The 21042-nt window shown below is 43.2% G+C and overlaps 1 protein-coding gene across 6 annotated transcripts in view; it reads right to left on the bottom strand.

Moving 5' to 3' along the window:
* Window positions 1-1464: 1464 nt before the first annotated feature.
* Window positions 1465-21042, bottom strand: part of DHRS12 (dehydrogenase/reductase 12) — a 38748-nt gene continuing 19170 nt past the window's right edge. For 3 of the 6 annotated variants that reach the window (XM_038402477.2, XM_038402488.2, XM_043504477.1), the window contains 5 exons: window positions 8130-8191; window positions 7144-7248; window positions 6218-6308; window positions 4891-5028; window positions 1465-1803 (listed from right to left, as the gene is read on the bottom strand). In XM_038402477.2, the coding sequence (XP_038258405.1) occupies window positions 1688-1803; window positions 4891-5028; window positions 6218-6308; window positions 7144-7248; window positions 8130-8191 (512 nt within the window). In that variant the 3' untranslated portion in view covers window positions 1465-1687. The other 3 variants (XM_038402496.2, XM_038402516.2, XM_038402505.2) reach the window with 3 other exon arrangements.

Genomic DNA, 21042 nt, shown 5'->3' with positions numbered 1-21042 from the left:
AGCCCTGTAGTGCAAGCCTAAGTCAGCTGACCTGACATCTGAGGCTCATTGGCAGGGGCCTTTTTCCCCCCCTTCAATGTAGAGGTACCCTTAGCCAGCAAAAGAAGAGAGAGAAGGCTTCATTTTTTCCTCCCTAACATTGTGCCAATGGGGGGAGAGCCTGCTATGGGGGGAGTGGGAAAACAAGTTCAAGCCTGGTGTGCAGGGAGAGGTAGGAGCACACCAAACTCCTCCCAGGGTGTGGGGGGGAAAAGAAGGGGGGCATACTCAGATGCTGGTATGGGAGGTATACAGAACCCTTGCTAGGGGGATTTCAGTGAGTCCCTGAATCGGAGGGTGGAAATCAAGTAGCCCTACTGCATGCAGTATTCACCCACAAAAGCTTATGCTCCAATATGTCTGTTCGTCTATAAGGTGCCACAGGACTCTGCTTCTTTTACAGATCCAGACCAACATGGCCACCCCTCTGAGGCATGTACTAGTTTCTCCTTTCATTCTCTTGCATGGTCATTACCACGGCTAAAGGCAAGCTCCCATCCAGATTAGGTTTTCACTTTAGTATGGGGCTCTGTGCTTTCCTAAATCAAAGCTCCAACCCCTGGAGGTTGGAATGGAATAGTATTTCCTGCCTGTTCATTGAGTCAAGCAGCAGGAATTTGGCAACAGCTGCAGAGCTGCCCACACAAAAAATAGTGGTCCGCTTCCTCCTGTTTGTAGAAATTGGTTCACAGAAAATCTCAAGGCCTTAAACCTGACTGTTTACATGAATTGTTTAACACTTGCTGGTTCAGTTGAACTGATATAGACCTTTGTAGGAGCAGGCTTTATGAAAGGAAAGACTCCAAACGGAGTGCAGGCTACAGCCCCCTAAGCAGACTACGCCCCTGCCTCCATATAGGACAGAAGGTTTTTACCTATAGAATACAGCATTTAAGAGCACTTGCTATATGGATAGAGGGAAAGGTACTGGTTTAGCCTCCAAAGAAGAAAAGTAGCTTGTTATATACAAGATAATTTAGAAAATCAGACTGAGAAGGACTATAATAGCCTTCCCAGATAGCAGTCTAGCCCTTCTGGTCTTGGACCAATCACTGTCTAATACCCAAGCACTCCTGACCTTTATTTTTCACCTACATACAACTCCTCTACTGGTATAAAGCAGTAGTTGAGTTACAAGTGCAAGGGGAGAATACTGACACTACCTCCACTATCTAGGTTTTGCTAAAGTCTAACCAAGCACTAACTAACAGACTATAGCCACACAAGTTTATGGGGCAGTTACTAGGAAATAGAATTTTAATTAGTAATGGTGCTAGGCTTCAAACTGCTTCTTACAGGCACATATGAGCAACTCAATGCTGAAATACTTCCCTCTGCTGTTTCCTTTACATACTTGAAGCAAGGTGCATGTACCTCAATGTATGACACGACAGAGGTAGGACATCTGAGATCATATTCAACTCCTCGATGGCTTATGCTATTTTATGAAAGCCCGCAGTAACAGCATACATTACAACTTGTTAGTTAAAAGGTGAACTGATTCTGCTTAGAAGTATATTAATTGTAGCAAACTTGTTCTCTTCCCCTCATATTTGTAATACAGGTGTAATACAGTCCTGCTAGTATTGTAATTCAAAGCTTCATTTCTGTTCAATTGGGTGGTGGTAAATGCCTACAGAAGATGTGATCAAGTGGGTTTAAATTTCTGGGAAAGCTCTTCCAAAGCTTCCATTAGCTTCTTTTCCTCCTCTGGTGAAGAGTATGTTCTGGCCAGGAGCAAGTGAGTAGAAACAGGTTGCCGGTCTGGGGAGGAGAGAAAGAAAAAAGAAAAAAAAAAAAGTAGTAAATCTTTCATCTCTCCCAGCACAAAGTGAGTCTCTTTCTCTTAAACCAGAAACACCAATGCATTTTACCTGTGCAGAGAATGATCTTGAGGCCAAAACATTTCCGCGACATTTAAATTCTGTACTTTAAAAAATATTACTTCATTTACCAAAACAGAATGCACTTCCACTAATTTAATTTTGAATTAGGTACACAAAAGGCCTGTTCTTGAGAGACGGATTTTATAGATAAGATATGGCCTTGCTTTTTGTAGCCAGACATTAGAAAAAGGAAGGCCCTGTTTACAGAGGAATTAGCCCTAATTTTAGTCATTAGTGTAACTGTACCAGTGCAGTGATTTGCATTGGTGGAGTTGAGCACAGTTTCAAGCAGCAAAACAAACTCTGGCTTTCCTTGTTTTCAGGATGGGGGTTTGCACTTGTGTAGCTATTCCACAGGGTAGAATTGGGTTATCTTATCCTTAGAATACAGAGCTTAGCATTAGCACTATGGAATTAGCTTGCTAAGCGCTCAGCCTTTTATCAAGAGAATAAACTGGTTCTCAGTCAAAATGTTTGGCCAAATTTGCACAATAAGACATTCCTTGCCTGGTTGCATGAACCTGAGCCTCCTGGTTCAGTCTATCACACAGCTACACCAGTGGAGCACCATAACACAAGGGATAGTACTAAATTTCCATTCCTGATTAACTGTAATTACATACCACCCACAAAGAAGCTCTAGGTCTTTGCCTTAACGCAATGACTGTGATCACAGATCTTAGTAATGACTTTCTATTTTTTTTTTAAAAAAGCAACCTCCGATCACTACTGTGCATTGGAGTAGTATTTCTTCTTCTGCAGGTATTGCTAGAATGTTTAATGAAGTCCAACTTCTGAAGTGGCCAGCTGAGCAGTAGAAAGCTAGTTTATCTTCACCATAGCTACAGTCGCCATGCTGTAAGCAGGAAGCTGTGAAGAGCTACAGGTTTGTGTACTAGTCTGGTTTGTCATCCATCCTTGCACAAGAATTCAGTTTCAAACACTGTTCTGAGCTCTCGTGGAAGATTTCCATGAAAGCACGGGGGCCTGCCTCATATCCTAAAAGGAGAATTTCCAGAAAGGTGAAAATTGTCAGTTTCTTGTGAAGTTAGCGTAACAACTCATTGTACATACAGCATTACATCTGTTCACACTAGGCTGTGCACAGGAAACCAAACAATAAGAGGCGTGCTAACTCTTCCTTATGGGGCAGCAATCAATACTACTGGGGGAAGAAAAATATTTGAAAGAATTAGCCTACATGGATACCTGGGAACTGTAGTACTCTACCAGGCCAAAGCTATGGAGGAAACAGCTTTCTGCCTGCCTGCGCACTGTCCTGTGAAGTCTCATTAGCAGAGGGGAAGGAATTATTTGAGCTTAGGCTAGCCTACCACCAGCCCCCTTCCCTTCCTCAGCAAAAAGGCTGACTGGGGTTTGTACCGAGTATCGATACTGAACAGAATAAGGAAGGTGAAAGATAAGCAGGAGGAGAATGGAAGCAGAACAGCTGCATATTAATCCAGTTTGGGGGTATTTCATTTTATTGTGACTTGGCAAATAACTCTCAGGGAACTAAGACAGCAAGGGATGACAATGCACTATTTAGAGTCAAGAGGGGAACCAGGGAGCTGTGCCTGACCCTAAGGGATGATGGCACAGAGAGCATTTAAAAAACAAGTGATTTTCCCAGAGTTATCAAAAAGAACTGAGCCACTGAGTCCCAGGGTTCCCCAACTGAAAAAACGGGGAGCAGAGTGTTACTGGGGGCAGACCCAAGAACCTTCACTCCCCTCTCCAAAGCTGCGGTCTTGCTAAGTGCAAAGCTCATAGGAACACACAGCTCTGGTCAACCTTGAGGATTACAGTCCCGCTGCCTGTTTGCTAAGTCTGTGGGGCAAGCTGGGTAAGGATGAGCTGGTGACCCACAGGAGATGACAACGATGTAGCAGGAAGTGTGATTGGAGCAGACAGAATAGAAATAAGAGGAAGGAAGAGAGATTAAGGACGAAGAAGAGGCAAACCCCCTGCTCTACAATGAGGCAGAACACTTGTGTGTGTTCCATTTTGTGCATGCACCACAGACAAATGGAGTCCATCTGAAAATAAATTCCAGTCAGGTTTATGGACATCTGATTCAAGCCTGTAGTTTACTGCTCTTGAGGGGTGGGGGACAGTAAAAATCCTCTTCATCAACTTTTAAATTAAAAACTTGACTAAAGGTCAGTCTGGTACCTGTGGAGAGGAGGGGTCCAAACTTCCCAGATGCCCCAGACTGAGTGTACAGGTTGAAAACAGGCCTTTGTCGCACCCAGGAATGGGGGAGGGGGCTTTTATGTAAAGGGGCCCCAACTCTGGCCTTTCTCCCACATCCTAGATCTGCACTGCCCTTAGAGCAGAGACATTACAAAACCACTCCTGCTTGAGCACTTACTGTGTGAGTGGCAGAATGGGAATGTTCAAAGCCCTTTCCCACCATCCTCTGCATTAATCCCCCCTGTTCACCAACCCAGCTGCACTTTGATTTCATCTCAGTCTGCATTGTTCACACTAACAAACAATCCTGACTCCACCACAGAGCTTCAGAAAGAACGACTGGGCATTGTCAGCTGGGCACTGTTAATGTGAACAGGAGAAAGAGGGGAGACAAGTGCCCTCAAAATGAATGTAACTCCTCAGTACTCTGTACCGAAGGCAACAGTCCCTGGATATCGCTGCAGGCTCACTTGGCTCTGCACATGATTAGGCAGAGATGTGGAAAGCGAACTTCAACCCAGATGTTTTATCCAATCAATGCCAGCTGGTCGAAAGGGCAGGAACAGCAAAATACCGTCAGTTTGAACAGTTCCATTAGTTATGCAACACTGTGCTTGGCCTTTGGAGTCACACATTATAAACAATTTCAGGAACTATTTTAACCCTCAACATAAGACTGCTCTGGCCCTTCGGCGAAGTCAATGATTGTACAATCAGTGCAGTAATAGCACTCTTTCTTCAGGTTCAGTGTATGAAACTGCCACCTTACCTTGGAAGAACAGGCCACTTGTTTGCTTAGCTGCTGCAGGTGAGACTGCCAGCCACACCACTGTATCGGCTCCCTGAGCCTCTGTGCGCAGTTTGTTCTTCATTTTTTCATAGAATTCTGGCATAGCTGATCTCACCGCTACAATGAAGAATAATGTAAGGGGGGGTGAGTCAATCAAGGCTTTTTGCCAAGGAGTTTTTTAAAGGGTAAAATGGTAATCGTAGTGTGAAAAGCAATGACCTTTTAAAATCAGGGAAAGGAGACATTATTGTCCCTCGGATGGCAGAGTTACTATCGTGGTGTGATGTTAGGTTGCCAAACATTTCTCATTGTTTGGACTAAAGTGTACGGACACAGTCAAAAGGCTGAGAGAATAAGAATCAAAAAGAGAGAGAGAAGTGTTCCCCAGTTCTGTTATTTGGTCCTGTTCAAAGTTGACTGGATGCAGAACATGAGAAAACAAATGGTGGAACTATCAGGGGATTTAGCTCATTTTCATTGATTTTATGACGACGACTATGCTAGAAATAATGAGATTGACTTTAACCGGTATAGTCTTTTGAGTTATTTTATAAGCACATGGCAAAAAAGCAGACGTGGAAAATAGTATTCCCTAAGCTACACACACTGCATTTAAACTGCTTAAGCGTGAAGTAAAACACTGGGCAAGGAAAGATGAAGCCTCTATTTTCAATCAGCAGAAAACTGCAGGAGGGTGTGGAGAGTCACATGATCAGTGGGTGTTGGGGGAGCTCCCTGTGTGACAGGACCAGTTCCTAGATGTGTAAAGGGATATTCTGAATCCTATTAAGAAATTACATTCTACAGAGTGTAAAGATAAGGGAAGGTGACTAAACAATGTCCTTTGATTGAGGGTGGAAATCCTTCACCATGTATCCATCCCCTTAACAAGGCAGAATAAGCTGAAATCCACGGGGGGTTGAACTATAGGGGTGGTGTGGGTGAGCAATACAAGATTCTGAAGTGCACAGTTGGAACTGGTAGTTTCCAAGCTCAAAGCAGAAAGGGAGAGCGACATCACTGGGGGCCCAGATTCTGAAGCAAGAGTGGGCCCGGGGGGTGGGGGGGAGGGGAGGAGGAAGAATTGCAGGAGCGGGTCAGACTAGAGTCGAGACCTGCATCCCCAGCTCCATCTGATCTCAGACTCCATGTAAAACAGGACAGCAGAGGGTTCTAAAACGGCCACTTTCCAGAAATTTAAACTGAACAGATCGGTGGACCTGTTAGACAAATTTACAGTAATGTCATATTACAATTCAATTTTAGACTAAGACTGGAAGGGGTAAGTGCCTTTAGCAGACTGTACCTGGTGTATCTGCCCAACCAGGATGCATGGCAGAGAAATGGATGTTTTTGTGCACCTTAGCCCATTGTTCTGTCAAGACTACTTGCTGTCTCTAGGATACAACAAAAAATGCCATACTGGAAAAGAGCTATGATCCATTTAGTCTGTTATCTTGTTTCTCAGTAGCCAATCCCAAATACTTCCAATACACCCATAATGCACTGTAATTATCAGGTGGCAGGCAATATAGAAAATACCTGTACCACTCATATATTGGGAAAACGGCAATCCATTAGATAAGGTTAAAGAGACAAGGTGGGTGAGGTCATACCTTTTATCAGACCAAGTTTTGTTGGTGAAAGAGACAAGCTTTCGAGCTAGATAGAGCTCTTCTTCAAGATAATGTTGTCAGAAACTACTGTAGAGTGGTAAAGACAACCTACATACGCAGCAATAGGTATTATCCCTTAGGTTTGTTTTTTAGTAAAGCTTTTTGCTAACTTAAGTTCAGGAAGCTTTCATTCACCATCTCAAATTTTCTGCAGGCTAAATATAGAGGTAGAAATGGAATGAGAAAAAAAACAAACAAACAAAAAAAACAACCACTAATCCAGGCTAATTTTCTGCTTAACCCCCCTCTATAAAATTTTTGGGGTTGGGTCAAACTAAAACACTCATATTGCTCTCACGAAGTGTAATAATCGCCCCCTCCTCAAGCTTCTCTGTAATCTTTACTGTAATATGCAACATTCATTTCAGTTTCAGCAGGAAATGAACTGTATTGATAAGAAATGTTGTATGCTGTGCTATATCTAGGTTAGACACAGTGAAAAGAGCAATCCTGTGTCAAATAGCTATCCAATTTGCAGTCAACTTTAAAGGAAGCTGTATCACACTGTCCGTCTGATCTAAGTTATAGGGTTTACTTTCAAATCCACATACCGTACCTTGTTTTGGGCATAGACCATAGTACCATCAAATGTTACATTTTCGGACTGCAAATCAGATACATCTAATTTCTGAACCAACATCCCTCCTGAAGAGACAATTATCTGTAATAAATTAAGTGAATTTAAATTAAATTAAGCCAATCCCCCACGTTCATTGAGATTGTCTTAAGGCCCACTAATGAAGTTAGACTGCATGCAAGATTTTTCTGTTCTACTTTCTTTATACTGTGCCTGTAGAAGAGGACCATCGCACCTGTACCACAAAGCATACCTGGAGAGCTGACAAAGGAAAGGTCAAAAATGGGAGTAGATCCTCATTCAAAATGCTCTTGGCCCCACTAGGGACCTGCTCGTGCTTTTAACTTATCACAATCACTAATAAAGGGACAGAACAGGGATAGACTTTTTAATTCACTGATCCAGGACCAGCACTGGGAAAAGCCAATCAGTTTTTCTTATTTAGATACAGGCACATTAAAAGGCCTGATGTGCATTTCTAATCCTGGCAGTTTACAAGACAGCAAACCTTAAAATACAGGTGGCAGCTCATTTATTAGAACATTTTTCAATTATTTTGTATAAATATTGAATACTTCATAATAAAATGTCCCCTTTTGCACCAAAGTGTAGAAGGCAACTGTAATCCTACACTCCTGTTATAGGTGTTTTACTATGCTGCAGGAGATAATATGGTGTAGAGAAATAGCAATCTCTGAATAAGGTATTGTATCTACTTCACCGGCCATTGTAGCTCCTGTACCATTTAGAAAGATGTTGCAAAACAGCAGGATAGAATTCAGATTTTGAATGGACAACGACTATTTATTAGAGTCTAAAAATGTGCTAGGCACATGATAGAGGAGTAACTAGTACCGGGGCGGCAAACATCATGTACACAATCAAAGAGAAAAGAGACATTGCCACAAAACACAAAAAGAGTGTAGTAAAAACAACAGTTTAAAAAAAGAGCATTATAAACTCACAACTCTGGGATCATCTTCTTTTTCCAGCAAAGGCAGTAGAGCAGTTGTAAGAATGTATGCACCTAAAAGAAAGGAAAACAAGAACATTTCACCAAAAACAAGTTGCTCCAAATTACTGACCAATATGTAAAAACCCTCCATTTCTCAGCCATTTGGTATAAAGAATCAAGAGTCTTAATACTTCTCTGACTTTACAAATTATAAATAAAATGTACGTCTTGTTCATCATTACATAGACATATTCAGAGCACAAAGATTTTTTTAAAAGTCTTTTCTATACAATATTAGACTGCTAGCTACATTCTAGTCATTATTCTAAAGAAATATGGTTTACTAGGGAAAAAAACATGCCAGAGACAACTCAACTGTGGCAGACAGACATTTCTACTTTCTCCCCCTAAAATAACTTAAATACCCCCAAATTCCAATTACTGCAATTGAGTGTTGTGCAGAAAACTGCCTGCTCATTTACAATGAGGGGTAAGTGCATGGGGCGGGGAGGGAGAGGGGGTAAGTGTACCATGAAGGGGAGAGGGGGTGTGTGTCACTGCCTGTTAAGGTTGCCTGACACTTCATTATAAAATCCCGTTTTCAGTTGCTGATAAATTTGCCAAATTTTAACTGTTTGAAATTTACAATGCTAAGTGCCTGCCTCAGGCTTTTTGTTTTTGTTCCCCCCACCCCCCGAAGACAATTCAGCTGTTTCCAAGATCAAAAAAGTAGAGAAAAACATGTTTTGCCAAGTTTAAATTCTGGAACTTTTTTATTTGAGAGGCACTAGTGCCCTAATGCTCCAAAGCACGAACTTCAAATTTAGCAGTGCATGGCCCGTGAGTTGAGGATGTGCCTTTTGCCATCTCTGTGAAAATCTGCCCAAATCTGGAGAAGTTACACGCTTTCATGGGGAGGGTTAGGAATCACAGCTTGCAAATACTCAGGCAAGACTTGCTAGACCGTAGCTAAAAATCTCCAAATATTCCATCCTCAGTGGACAGCATGCTCCATCCAGTGTCTGAGCAGGTCTTTCCCTGCAGCTGCAGCTCTGGGCTGCTGCAGGCCATGTCAGAACCAGGGACCTAAACTGAGAGTAGGGAGCCTCTCTCTCCTGTGCTCTCAATGCTCCATATGGCGGATGCCCCAGCAGTGAAAAGGAAGCTGACTGATTCCAATACAGAGGAGAGGATAAGTGATGGACTGGGGGAGGAGGAAAGGCAAGAGAATTAATTTGGGACCAGGAACCTAGGCCAGAGGAAACTAGGACTGGGAGTTTTGGCAAAGGAGGGGGAAGACAGACTAGCTGGGCAAGAGGTATGGATGAAAATCATGGAGACTGGGACCAGGAGCAGCCCCAGCCATTTTGCTGGATAGGGCAATAACGTTTTTGGCATGCCCTGCCAAGCAGGCAAGCCAAAAAAAGTGGCTGGCCAATCAAAGTGGAGCAAAGACAGAGTGGAGCAAAAATATAAAAACAGAAAACACCCCAGCATCGCACCAGTTCAGTGGCCTCGAAGTTGGTACCCAGGGTGATTGCCCTGCTCACCTAGCCCTAGAACCACTCCTGACTGGGACTGTAGAGAAGATGAGTCTGGGATAAGGAGCAAAGGGCAGGGGAGAGGCAGGAGTGGGACAGGGACCAGTTGTTTTTTCACACCCCTGAGCGAGAAAGTTTAAGTGCTGTAAAGTGCAAGTGTAGACAAGGGCTAACCCTTGTTCTCTAGTTCTATGAAAATAAACAATTTTCACATGAATTAGTGAGGCCACATTTTTCACTATTTTATATAGACAAACGTTTCTTTGCAACTCAGAATGATCTCAACACTTTTGTGGCTGAAAGGTTGCAATACAGCACATTGATCAACATGTTACAGAATTTTAAAGTATTACATTCCACTTGAGCAATCTGCTTAGTACCCTTGTTCATCCATAAACAGATCTAACTTTTCCTATACTCATTTGGACATGAATAATTAGAACACACAAAATAAAATCAAACAAAGTGAATGCACTTGAATGAGTTAGCACAATCTGTCTTGAGCAAAAAGTGCTAGCAGAAGCTATGGTCAGTAAGGAAGAATGTCAGTAACAAAGGACAGGTTTCAGAGTAGCAGCCGTGTTAGTCTGTATTCACAAAAAGAAAAAGGAGTACTTGTGGCACCTTAGAGACTAACAAATTTATTTGAGCATAAGCTTTTGTGAGCTACAGCTCGCTTCATCGGATGCATCCGATGAAGCTCACGAAAGCTTATGCTCAAATAAATTTGTTAGTCTCTAAGGTGCCACAAGTACTCCTTTTCTTTTTAGTAATAAAGGAGAATGTAACAGTCTCTCACTCCTAGGGACTGGAAGACTGAAAAACAGCAGCAAAGCAAGATCTCTTGATTGTCATTGGTTGTTCCCAATGAGTTAAGCAGAGCTCTAATAACTCACAATCCTGGTTTAAAAACTTTCATTTTGATAGGGACTCTTCAAATCCAAAGGAAGATCAAATTTGGGTTAAACTGACTTCATTCCCAAAATCCTGAGGTGCAGCCCACCTGCCAACACTTAACTTAGTTGTCTCCAGGATTAATTTGCATTTTTAAAGATGGCAGGTTTTTGTTTACAAGTTCTGAAGAGGTGTGAAGATGAAGAGGAACACTGTTCATCATTCAAGGCCTTCGGTCCAGCAAGTGTTTTTAGCCTTGTGAGAGAAACAAATCCTGAAGGCTAAGGAGACTGATTGTGACAAAGGGCTAGCTCATCACGCAAGTTTTAATAATAAACCACTCAAACCCTAATTTATCTTCCTCCAGTTTAAGAGAAGAATTTAATATGATAATTAAGCAAACGACGCACAAAAAAAGTAGAGATCATAGTCTGCAAAAACAAATTCAGAGTTGTTGTTCCGTGTAGCTGCTTGTGCATTTGCTTTGAGGTAAGATGTGAAAATAAAGATTTTGCTCCAGGTGTCATTAGGCAGACGCTGCTGCATAACACACAGATGGGAATGGACAGGCCTCAAAAGACCCAGATCTTCAGTCATTGCTATGTAATTCCCTGACTGATGTCCCAAGCCTAATTATCTTGATACCAATTACTCTGCACTTTAACATAGAAGTATGGTGTATAATATTCACTCCAGCTGGCACAGACTGCTTTGTTAAGAGAAATAACTCACCCCCAAATAATTAAAACAAGGAATAAAGATTATTTAGTGCATATTCTAGTTGAAGTCTCCACTATTTTAAACCCACATACTTTCAACTAAAAAATTCTTATGCAGTTTGACAGTTATGTACAAACACAAAAGACCAACCTAGTCTACAAAATTCAGCTAACATCACAGAGTTTTGTTACACGATTGCATACTATAGAGCAAATATTTTACAATTGTGGACAGACTACGGCCTAAATTGACAGCAATATAGATGTAGAATTTCCATTGAGTGATGGGGGTCGGGTGGAGGGAGTGAATAAATGGGAATAAAAGTCATGCTGCCTTGCAAAACAGTATTATGAATCACAAACAGTAGTGAAAAGAAAAAGAGGGAAAAACCATCCCCTCCTTAAATATTTTGTACATTACTTTCTCCACAGAGAAATAACTGCTAGAATTTTAGTTTGGTGGAAGAGAATTTAGAAAGATTGATCAAGATTTCACCATCAAGGAAAAGCAAGGCAAAATTTCTGAAACTTAACTTTGAGTTGATTGTGCACTTTCATAATTAATAAATAGTAACTCCACATCTATTATGTTTTCATCTTTTTTTAAAATAAACCAATACCCAAATATACAAATAACCCACAACAGACTTCTGCATTCAGGCACAAGGGAGAGATACACAAAACCAAACTGAACTTGGTAAATACATAAAGTATAAACAATACCAAGAACTGTAGGAATGAACCATATCCAGTAAGAGAAATGAGTAAAAATACTGAACAATCCAAAAATGATTATTAAGAAAAAAGGACAAAACATAGGTTAAGTGAAATGTAGATGGTGGTGAACAGAAAGTGCAAGGTGAAATACTACCACTGAAAGGCATTAGATATGCAGTATTTTAGGGTATGTCTACACTACGAAATTAGGTTGAATTTATAGAAGTCAATTTTTTAGAAGGCGATTTTATACAGTCGATTGTGTGTGTCCCCACACTAATGCACTAAGCACATTAAGTCGGCAGAGTGCATCCACAGTTCCGAGGCTAGCGTAGACTTTCGGAGCGTTGTACTGTGGGTAGCTATCCCACAGTTCCCGTAGTCTCCGCCGCCCATTGGAATTCTGGGTTAACCTCCCAATGCCTGTTGGGGCAAAAACATTGTCACAGGTGATTCTGGGTACATGTTGTCAGTCGCCCCCCCCCCCGTGAAAGCAATAGCAGACAATCGTTTTGTGCTTTTTCCCGTGCGGGTGCCATATTGCTTTCAGCAGATGGTGCAGTAGGATGGCTAACCGTCGTTGTCGTCATCCACCGCTTCCACTGCCACTCTGCTCTCCTGGTGGTCTCGCAGGGCCGCTTCCGCTGCAACTCTGCTCGGCTGCTCTTGTCTCATTATACCACGGCAAGTGTGCAGCCCGCTCTGCTGTGTTCTGGCAGCAGATGGTGCAGTAGGTCTGCAAAAGTGGTCATCCAACCACCGCTTCCCCTGCAATCCTGCTCTCCTGCAGACGCCATACCACGGCAAGCATAGAGCCCTCTCAGATCACCACAGCAGTTATGAGCATTGTAAACAAACACCTCACGCATTATCATGCGGTATATGCAGAACCAGAAACTGCAAAAGCAGGCGAAGCGGCGATGGCAGTGCGGTGACGAGAGTGATGAAGACATGACACAAACTTCTCTCAAAGCATGGGCCCCAGCAATTTGGCCATCCTGGTGGCAATGGGGCAGGCTCATGCCATGGAATGCTAATTCTGGGCCCGGGAAACAAGCACAGAGTGGTGGGACCGCATAGTGTTGCGGGTCTGGGACGATTCCCAGGGGCTACCAAACTTTTGCATACGTAAGGACACTTTCATGGAACTTTGTGACTTGCTTTCCCCTGCCCTGAGGCGCAAGAATACCAAGATGAGAGCAGCCCTCACTGTTGAGAAGTGAGTGGCAATAGCTCTGTGGAAACTTGCAACGCCAGACAGCTGCCGGTCAGTCAGGAATCAATTTGGAGTGGGCAAATCTACTGTGATCCAAGTAGCTAATGCAATCACTGAGCTGCTGCTATCAAGGGTAGTGACTCTGGGAAACGTGCAGGTCATAGTGGATGGCTTTGCTGCAATGGGATTCCCTAACTGTGATGGGGCCATAGACAGAACCCATATCCCTATCTTGGGACCAGACCACCAAGGTAGCCAGTACATAAACCAAAAGGGGTACTTTTCAATGGTGCTGCAAGCACTGGTGGATCACAAGGGACATTTCACCAACATTAACATGGGATGGCCGGGAAAGGTACATGACGCTTGCATCTTCAGGAACGCTGGTCTGTTTCAAAAGCTGCAGGAAGGGACTTTCTTCCCAGACCAAAAAATAACGGTTGGGGATGTTGAAATGCCTCTCGTTATCCTTGGGGACTCAGCCTACCCCTTAATGCCATGGCTCATGAAGTCGTACACAGGCAGCCTGGACAGTAGTCAGGAGCTGTTCAACTACAGGTTGAGCAAGTGCAGAATGGTGGTAGAATGTGCATTTGGATGTTTAAAAGCGCACTGGCGCGGTTTATGGACTCAGTTAGATATCAGTGAAACCAGTATTCCCATTGTTATTACTGCTTGCTCTGTGCTCCACAATATCTGTGAGAGTAAGGGGGAGATGTTTATGGTGGGGTGGGAAGTTGAGGCAAACCATCTGGCCATTGATTACGTGCAGCCAGGCACCAGCGCAGTTAGAAGAGCACAGCAGGGCGCGGTGCGCATCAGAGAAGCTTTGAAAACCAGTTTCATGGCTGACCAGGCTACAGTGTGACAGTTCTGTTTGTTTATCCTTGATTAAAACCCACTCCCTGGGTTCACTCTACTTCCCTGTAAGCCAACTACCCTCCCCTCCCCCCCTTTGATCACTGCTTGCAGAGGCAATAAAGCCATCGTTGTTTCAAATTCATGCATTGTTTATTAATTCGTCACACAAATAGGGCCAAGGTAGCTCGGGAGGGGTGGGGGAAGAGGGAAGCACCAGGTGGGGTGGTGGATGAGGGGAGGAGGGAAGGACAAGGCCACACTGCACTTCAAAACTTACTGAATACCAGCCTTCTGTTGCTTGGGCAGTCCTCTGGGGTGGAGTGGTTGGTTGCCCGGAGGGCCCTCCCACGTTCTTGGGCATCTGGGTGAGGAAGCTATGGAACTTGGGGAGGAGGGCGGTTGGTTACTCAGGGGCTGCAGTGGCAGTCTGTGCCTTTCCTGCACCTCAACCATACGCCGGCGCATATCAGTTTGATCCTCCAGTAGCCTCAGCATTGCATCCTGCCTCCTTTCATCACGCTGCTGCCACCTCTCCTGTTGCTCCAGCCATCTGTCCTCATGTTCATTTTGTGCCTTCCTGGACTCTTCCATTATCTGCCTCCACGCATTTCTGCTGCGCTCTTTCAGTTTCGGTGGACTGCATGAGCTCAGAGAACATTTCATCGCGAGTGCGGTTTTTTTGCCTTCTTATCTGCTCTAGCCTCTGCGACGGAGATGCTAGTTGCAGCGTTGAAACATTTGCAGCTGTGAGAGGAAAGAAAGGGAGATTAAAACTGAAAAAGACACATTGGCCATTTAAAAAGGAGGGGCTGATGTTTTTGGCTTAACATGCAGCACAAACCCAGCTAAACCCCTCCCCGCACACACCCAATCCTCTGGGATGATTGCTTCACCCCTCCCGCCACTGTGTGGCTAACATTGGGGATGATTTCTTTTCAGCCACAGGCAAACAGCCCAGCAGGAACGGCCACCTCTGATGTCCCCTTAATAAAATTCCCCTGTTTCAACCAGGTGATCATGAATGATATCACTCTCCTGAGGATAACACAGAGAGATAAAGAACAGATGTTGCTTGAATGCCAGCAAACACCAGGACCACACGCTGCCATGTTTTCTTATGCAAGGATTCCAGACTATTTGCTACTGGCCTGCCATGGTAAAGTGTCCTACCATGGAGGACGCAATATAGCTGTCCTCCCCAGAAACCTTTTGCAAAGGCTTTGGGAGTACCTCCAGGACAGCTTCATTGAGATGTCCCTGTAGGATTTCCGCCCCATCCCCAGACACGTTAACAGACTTTTCCAGTAGCTGTACTGGCCGCAAATGCATCCCAAGTCTTCAGGGCAAAGTAATCATTAAACATGCTTGCTTTTAAACCATGTAGTATATTTACAAAGATACACTCACCAGAGGTGCCTTCTCTGCATTCAAGGTCCAGGAGCCCAGGTTGGGAGGATATTGGATCCAGGGTGATATACAGTTCCTGGCTGTTGGGGAGAATAGTTTCTCCACTTGGCTGGTGTGCGCTATCATCTACCTCATCCCCAAAATCCTCAGCCCTGTTGCATGAGACTCCCTCCTTGCAGGAGTCCATGTACAGGTGTGGGGTAGTTGTAGGCGCACCCCCTAGAATTGCATGCAGCTCATCATAGAAGCAGCATGTCTGGGGCTCTGACCCTGAGCAGGCGTTTGCCTCTTGAGTTTTTTGGTAGGCTTGCCTAAGCTCCTTAAGTTTCACGCAGCACTCCTGCGGGTCCTGTGATAGCCTCTGTCCTAAATGCCCTTGGAGTTTGTCAAATATTTTGGCATTTCATCTTTTGGAACAGAGTTCTGATAGCACAGATTCGTCTCCCCATACAGCGATCAGATCCAGTACCTCCTGTTTGGTCCATGCTGGAGCTCTTTTGCAATTCGGGGACTCCATGGTCACCACTGCTCACCACACTGACCAAACAGGAAATTAAATTCAAAAGTTCGCGGGGCTTTTCCTGTCTACCTGGCCAGTGCATCCGAGTTGAGAGTGCTGTCCAGAGCGGTCACAATGGAGCACTGTGGGTAGCTCCCGGAAGCCAATACCGTCGAATTGCATCCACACTAACCCAATACGACCCAGCAATGTTGATTTCAGTGCTAATCCCCTTGTCGGGGAGGAGTACAGAAATCAATTTTAAGAGCCCACTAAGTTGACAAAAATGGCTTTAATGTGTGGACGGGTGCAGGGTTAAATCGATCTAACGCTGCTAAATTCGACTTAAACTCATAGTGTAGACCAGGGCTTAGAGGAGGTCCTATATAAAGTAGAAGAGATCCAGATGGTTATCCACATTACATCCCTCACTCTTTTCATTCATTCAGAAAGAGGGCAGTGATTCAGTGACAAAAGAAGATTCTTTTAAAAAGAGCTAGAGCTCTTAATGCTGTGGGAGTATTTTGGAATGTGTATCCGCATCTAACTCAAGAAACAATAGTTTCAAGGAAGGCAACAAGGAGAAATAAATTGCATTAGAAACGGGTTACATACTTCTGTCCAAAGGGGAGATGTATTTATTTTTTAATCATAGTGCCACAAGAGAGGCCGGAGTCTATTAAGATCTCTCCAGGCTCTTATTAGGTAGTAAGTGACAGAGTGTGAAGACTATCTAGAGAAAATTAAGCCAGCCACAGCACTGTTCCACAAAATGAGGTTGTTACAGCAGTAGCTGATCATGCCTTCTGGAGTTAAAGTGGAGTTGTTCAACACATTGACACAGATTTCTTTTTAAAAAGAAACACAGGGGTCTGAATATTTCTTTGGGAAAAATCCACTAGTTTTATTTCTGTAAACTGAACTCACACAATAATCAATGGTGCATAATATAGTGCTGTTACATGCTTTTCAATATGTAGACAGATGAGCACAGCTAAATGTTTGGGAACTATTTAGCAATGGCTCACATGAGAACCTAGATAATATAGGTTAAAGTACAGTGAGTTATACACTGCCATTCCAGAGTAGTTGGTATGTCAGTAAGAACACAATATATTTTAAATAAATTGTGTGTTAAAGTAAACACAAAAAATATCACACGTTTTCTAATGGTATGTTCCATAATTGCCCCAATTATTCTGAGATCCTCTCATCGATTTATGGAATTTGATATCATGCTCTAATTAGCATCTCCCATTTTGGTAATTTCACACAGTTAAACACACAGCAGTAAAACTGTATGTCTCAATGCTCAGTCTTTTGTGATCACATTGTGAGACTCTCATAATGCCAGAGTTCTAAAATTATGATTTCTTATGGAAACAAGAAATGTCAATATCCTAGATTTTGTTGGTTTAAAAAAAAATCTCAATTTTTAAATCAAAATGATTCTTCAATTCACCTGTTGTGAAATAGAAGCTGAAGGCACTCTGATGAAACAACAATATTGCTGAAATGGGTTTGTAAATTCTTGCAGAAATTTTCAGTCACTGCAGATTGCACTAGTTCTACAACAATACATTAGTGGGAAAGCTACTCCCAAGCAGTGTCTTAGCAGGCTATGTTGTATTAGGACACCAATTCTTTCTACACAAGACTATAAAAATATATCCCGAGCTAGACTACGGATCTAAACAAAATGTGCATCAGCCCAAGTGCCAATGTCCTGAAAGCAGATTTCAAAAATGCCTTCAAGTCAACATTTTAATATGCTACTAGTTAAAACAACTAGATTTTACATACTTAAAACTTGAAGATTGCCAGGATATAATATGCAAAACTGTACATGAGAATATTCTTTCCTACCTGCTGTACTGCATTTGTATAGAATGACGCAAAAATCTTGGGTTTCAAAATTGATTTAAGAGGAAAAGTGTAAAGCTGCTGCCTGTTTATAATATTAAATTAATTGATGATGCAATCACTGAAGACCAAAATGTCTTTGATTTGATTGATCAATTTTCTCTTGATGTTCTACTTGGCAATTAGAGTTAAGTTGTTGGTGAAGTTTTTAATCCTCTACCATTCAGACAATGGCAGGCAGCCAACACCACACTCAGTGGAGTTTTCCCCATCTGCCCATGCTTTGCAGCATATTGACAACAGTGTTATTTCAACTGTGGAAAAAAAGCGGGAACAAAAATAATCTTCTTTGCTTATACAGGTTTCAATGGTTCATTCATCTGGTAAATTCATTGTTAAAAAAAATGAATGGGCTTGCTTTTGCCACAGCCAAGTATTTTTAAATGGAGTACACAGAAGGTTTTCCTTGAACTGTTTATCTTTTTGAGGCCTCTTGTTTATACAGTTCCCTATGAGGAGACAGCTACAGGCCAATTTTCTCAAGCAGGAAATCAGAATTCCAGATTTTAGTACACTATTCCTCAAGGGCCCAATCTGCCAGCCCAGCACAAGAAAGGGGAGTGAAAGGTGGAACATGTGCGAAAGACAAGACACCGGTCGACACTTTATACCACAAAGCTGTGCTTAGTAAGGGTTCTCTCTGCCCTGGTATGTAGGGAGGTGATACAGATAGTGGCTATGTGGATTATTAAACACCACCACTCATATTAGAGACTTCATCTGTAGATCTCAAAGTATTTTACAGCAGCGGGCAAGTATTTCCATTTTACTGATGTGGAAATGGAGGCACAAAGAGAGGAAATGACTTGCCCAATGTCATGCAGCAGACCAGTGAGAGATCTGGGATCTCCTGAGTCCAAATAGTCTAGTGCCCTATCCACTAGGCAGCACTGCCTGCCACGATTCACTAGCCAGACCCATTTTGGGGAGAAAGTGGCTTGCAAGCTGTAACGGAGGCTAGAGTAGTTACCGTTGAGGAACTGTGCTGCATTCTAGGGCCTGAGAGGAGGATCCTTTCCCATGCCCTACCCATTATTTTGACTGAACACTGGGAAGAGGATGTGGCTTGAACTATTAAATTAAGAAGAAAAAAATAATAATGAAGCAAAGGGCGTTTAGGTTCAGTTGGAGTGAGGAATGGAGACTTACTGTATTCTATGATCATCTCCTTTCAGCTCCCAGTGTGTTTTAGTGCTCCCTCCGCCAGTAAGTGCCAATAAAAATGAATAGATGTACTATTCTCTCATATTGGAGTGAAAAGACATGACATGTAAAAATGAAGTAAGAACTTCCCTTGTTCCAGTACTTTACAGGCCTTGTTTCAACTATGAAAGATAGTCTTTAAATGCACCAACAAGCAACAGTGCCGAGTCCTCTATCCATCTGCCTCCACTGACAGCTTTTATACACACGGATTGAACAGTCAGCTGGGATCATCATCTTGCAGCGGCTGGCTTCAAAAAGGCAAATGCTGACTCGGAAGCCTGTATGTCACATCAGAAGAAATCACTGCTTATCAGTGCAGCAGCTCCTTGACAAAATTGCCACACCAAGTACGAGTCCAACCTCTAGGATGAGATTTAAGCTCAACCACATGTGAGACAAAAGAACAAAAGCAACAAGAATTCTCTATGTACATATGCTGTTACATAAGAAACCATTTTGAACTGCCCCCAACCATATACACGATCTCAGCCTATCAACCTCACTTGTTAATTGCTATATTCAGTTTAACACTCATATGTAAGTACTGTTTCTATACTACAGTATTAATTCTACATAGCTGCACGGCAATCACTTCGGATTGATCATTCTTTTACTTCAATTGAGTTCCAGTAAATAGAACTTTGTGGTCTAGCTGGTAACAAGGGGCAAGACATTAAGAGCAATAACAGCTATACAACTACAATGAACCGCACAGTATTTATTTCTATTGTGGTACTGTCCACAGTGCCACTGTACTAGATGAACATATAGGAAGACAGTGCCTGCTCACAAGTTTACAAATCAACCATTTTAGCTTAGACACTTTTAAAAAAAAAAAGCCATCAAGACACAAAACCCAACTGTGTGCATGCATGCACTCTGCCCACTGACACACCCCATTTCCCTTTGCCCTACCACCTTTCACTTATGTAGAAAAGTAAGGCCAATTCTAGAAACTCGTATTCACAAGAGTAGTCCTTACTTAGCCCTGGTCTACATTAGGAGTTGAGTTCGAATTTAGCAGCGTTAAATCGATTTAACCCTGCACTCGTCCACACGACAAAACCCTTTTTTTTTTTTTTTTTTGGACTTAAAGGGCTCTTTAAAATTGATTTCTTTACTCCACCCCCAACAAGGGGATTAGCGCTGAAATTGGCCTTGCCGGGTCGAATTTGGGGTTCTGTGGACACAATTCGACGGTATTGGCCTCCGGGAGCTATCCCAGAGTGCTCCATTGTGACCGCTCTGGACAGCGCTCTCTATTCAGATGCACTGGCCAGGTAGACAGGAAAAGGCCCGCAAACTTTTGAATTTTGTTTCCTGTTTGGCCAGCATGGCGAGCTGCAGGTGAGTGCAGAGCTCATCAGCAGAGGTGACCATGATGGAGTCCCAGAATCGCAAAAGAGCACCAGCATGGACCAAATGGGAGGTATGGGATCTGATCGCTGTATGGGGAGAGGAATCTGTGCTATCAGAACTCCGTTCCAGTTTTTGAAATGCCAAAACATTTGTCAAAATCTCCCAGGGCACAAATGACAGAGGCCATAGCAGGGCTATTGCCACTCACTTCTCAGCTGTGAGGGCTACTCTCATCTTGGTATTCTTGTGCCTCAGGGCAAGGGAAAGCAAGTCAAAGTTCCATGAAAGTGCCCTTACGCATGCAAAAGTTTTGCAGCCCCTGGGAATCATCCCAGACCTGCAATACTATGTGGTCCCACCAGTCTGTGCTGGTTTCCCAGACCCAGAATCGGCGTTCCACTGCATGAACCTGCCCCATTAGCACCATGATGCCCATATTGCCAGGGCCCATGCTTTGAGAGAAGTCTGTGTCCATGTCCTCATCACCGCACTGATGTCACCTACTCACCCAGTTTCGCTTTGCCAGTTTCTGGTGCTGCATATACTTCTGGATAACGTGTGTGGTGTTTAATGTGCCCCTA

Source organism: Dermochelys coriacea, chromosome 1, assembly GCF_009764565.3.
Source record: "Dermochelys coriacea isolate rDerCor1 chromosome 1, rDerCor1.pri.v4, whole genome shotgun sequence".
Classification (NCBI taxonomy): domain Eukaryota; kingdom Metazoa; phylum Chordata; order Testudines; family Dermochelyidae; genus Dermochelys; species Dermochelys coriacea.
This window is presented reverse-complemented; position numbering and strand designations above follow the sequence as displayed.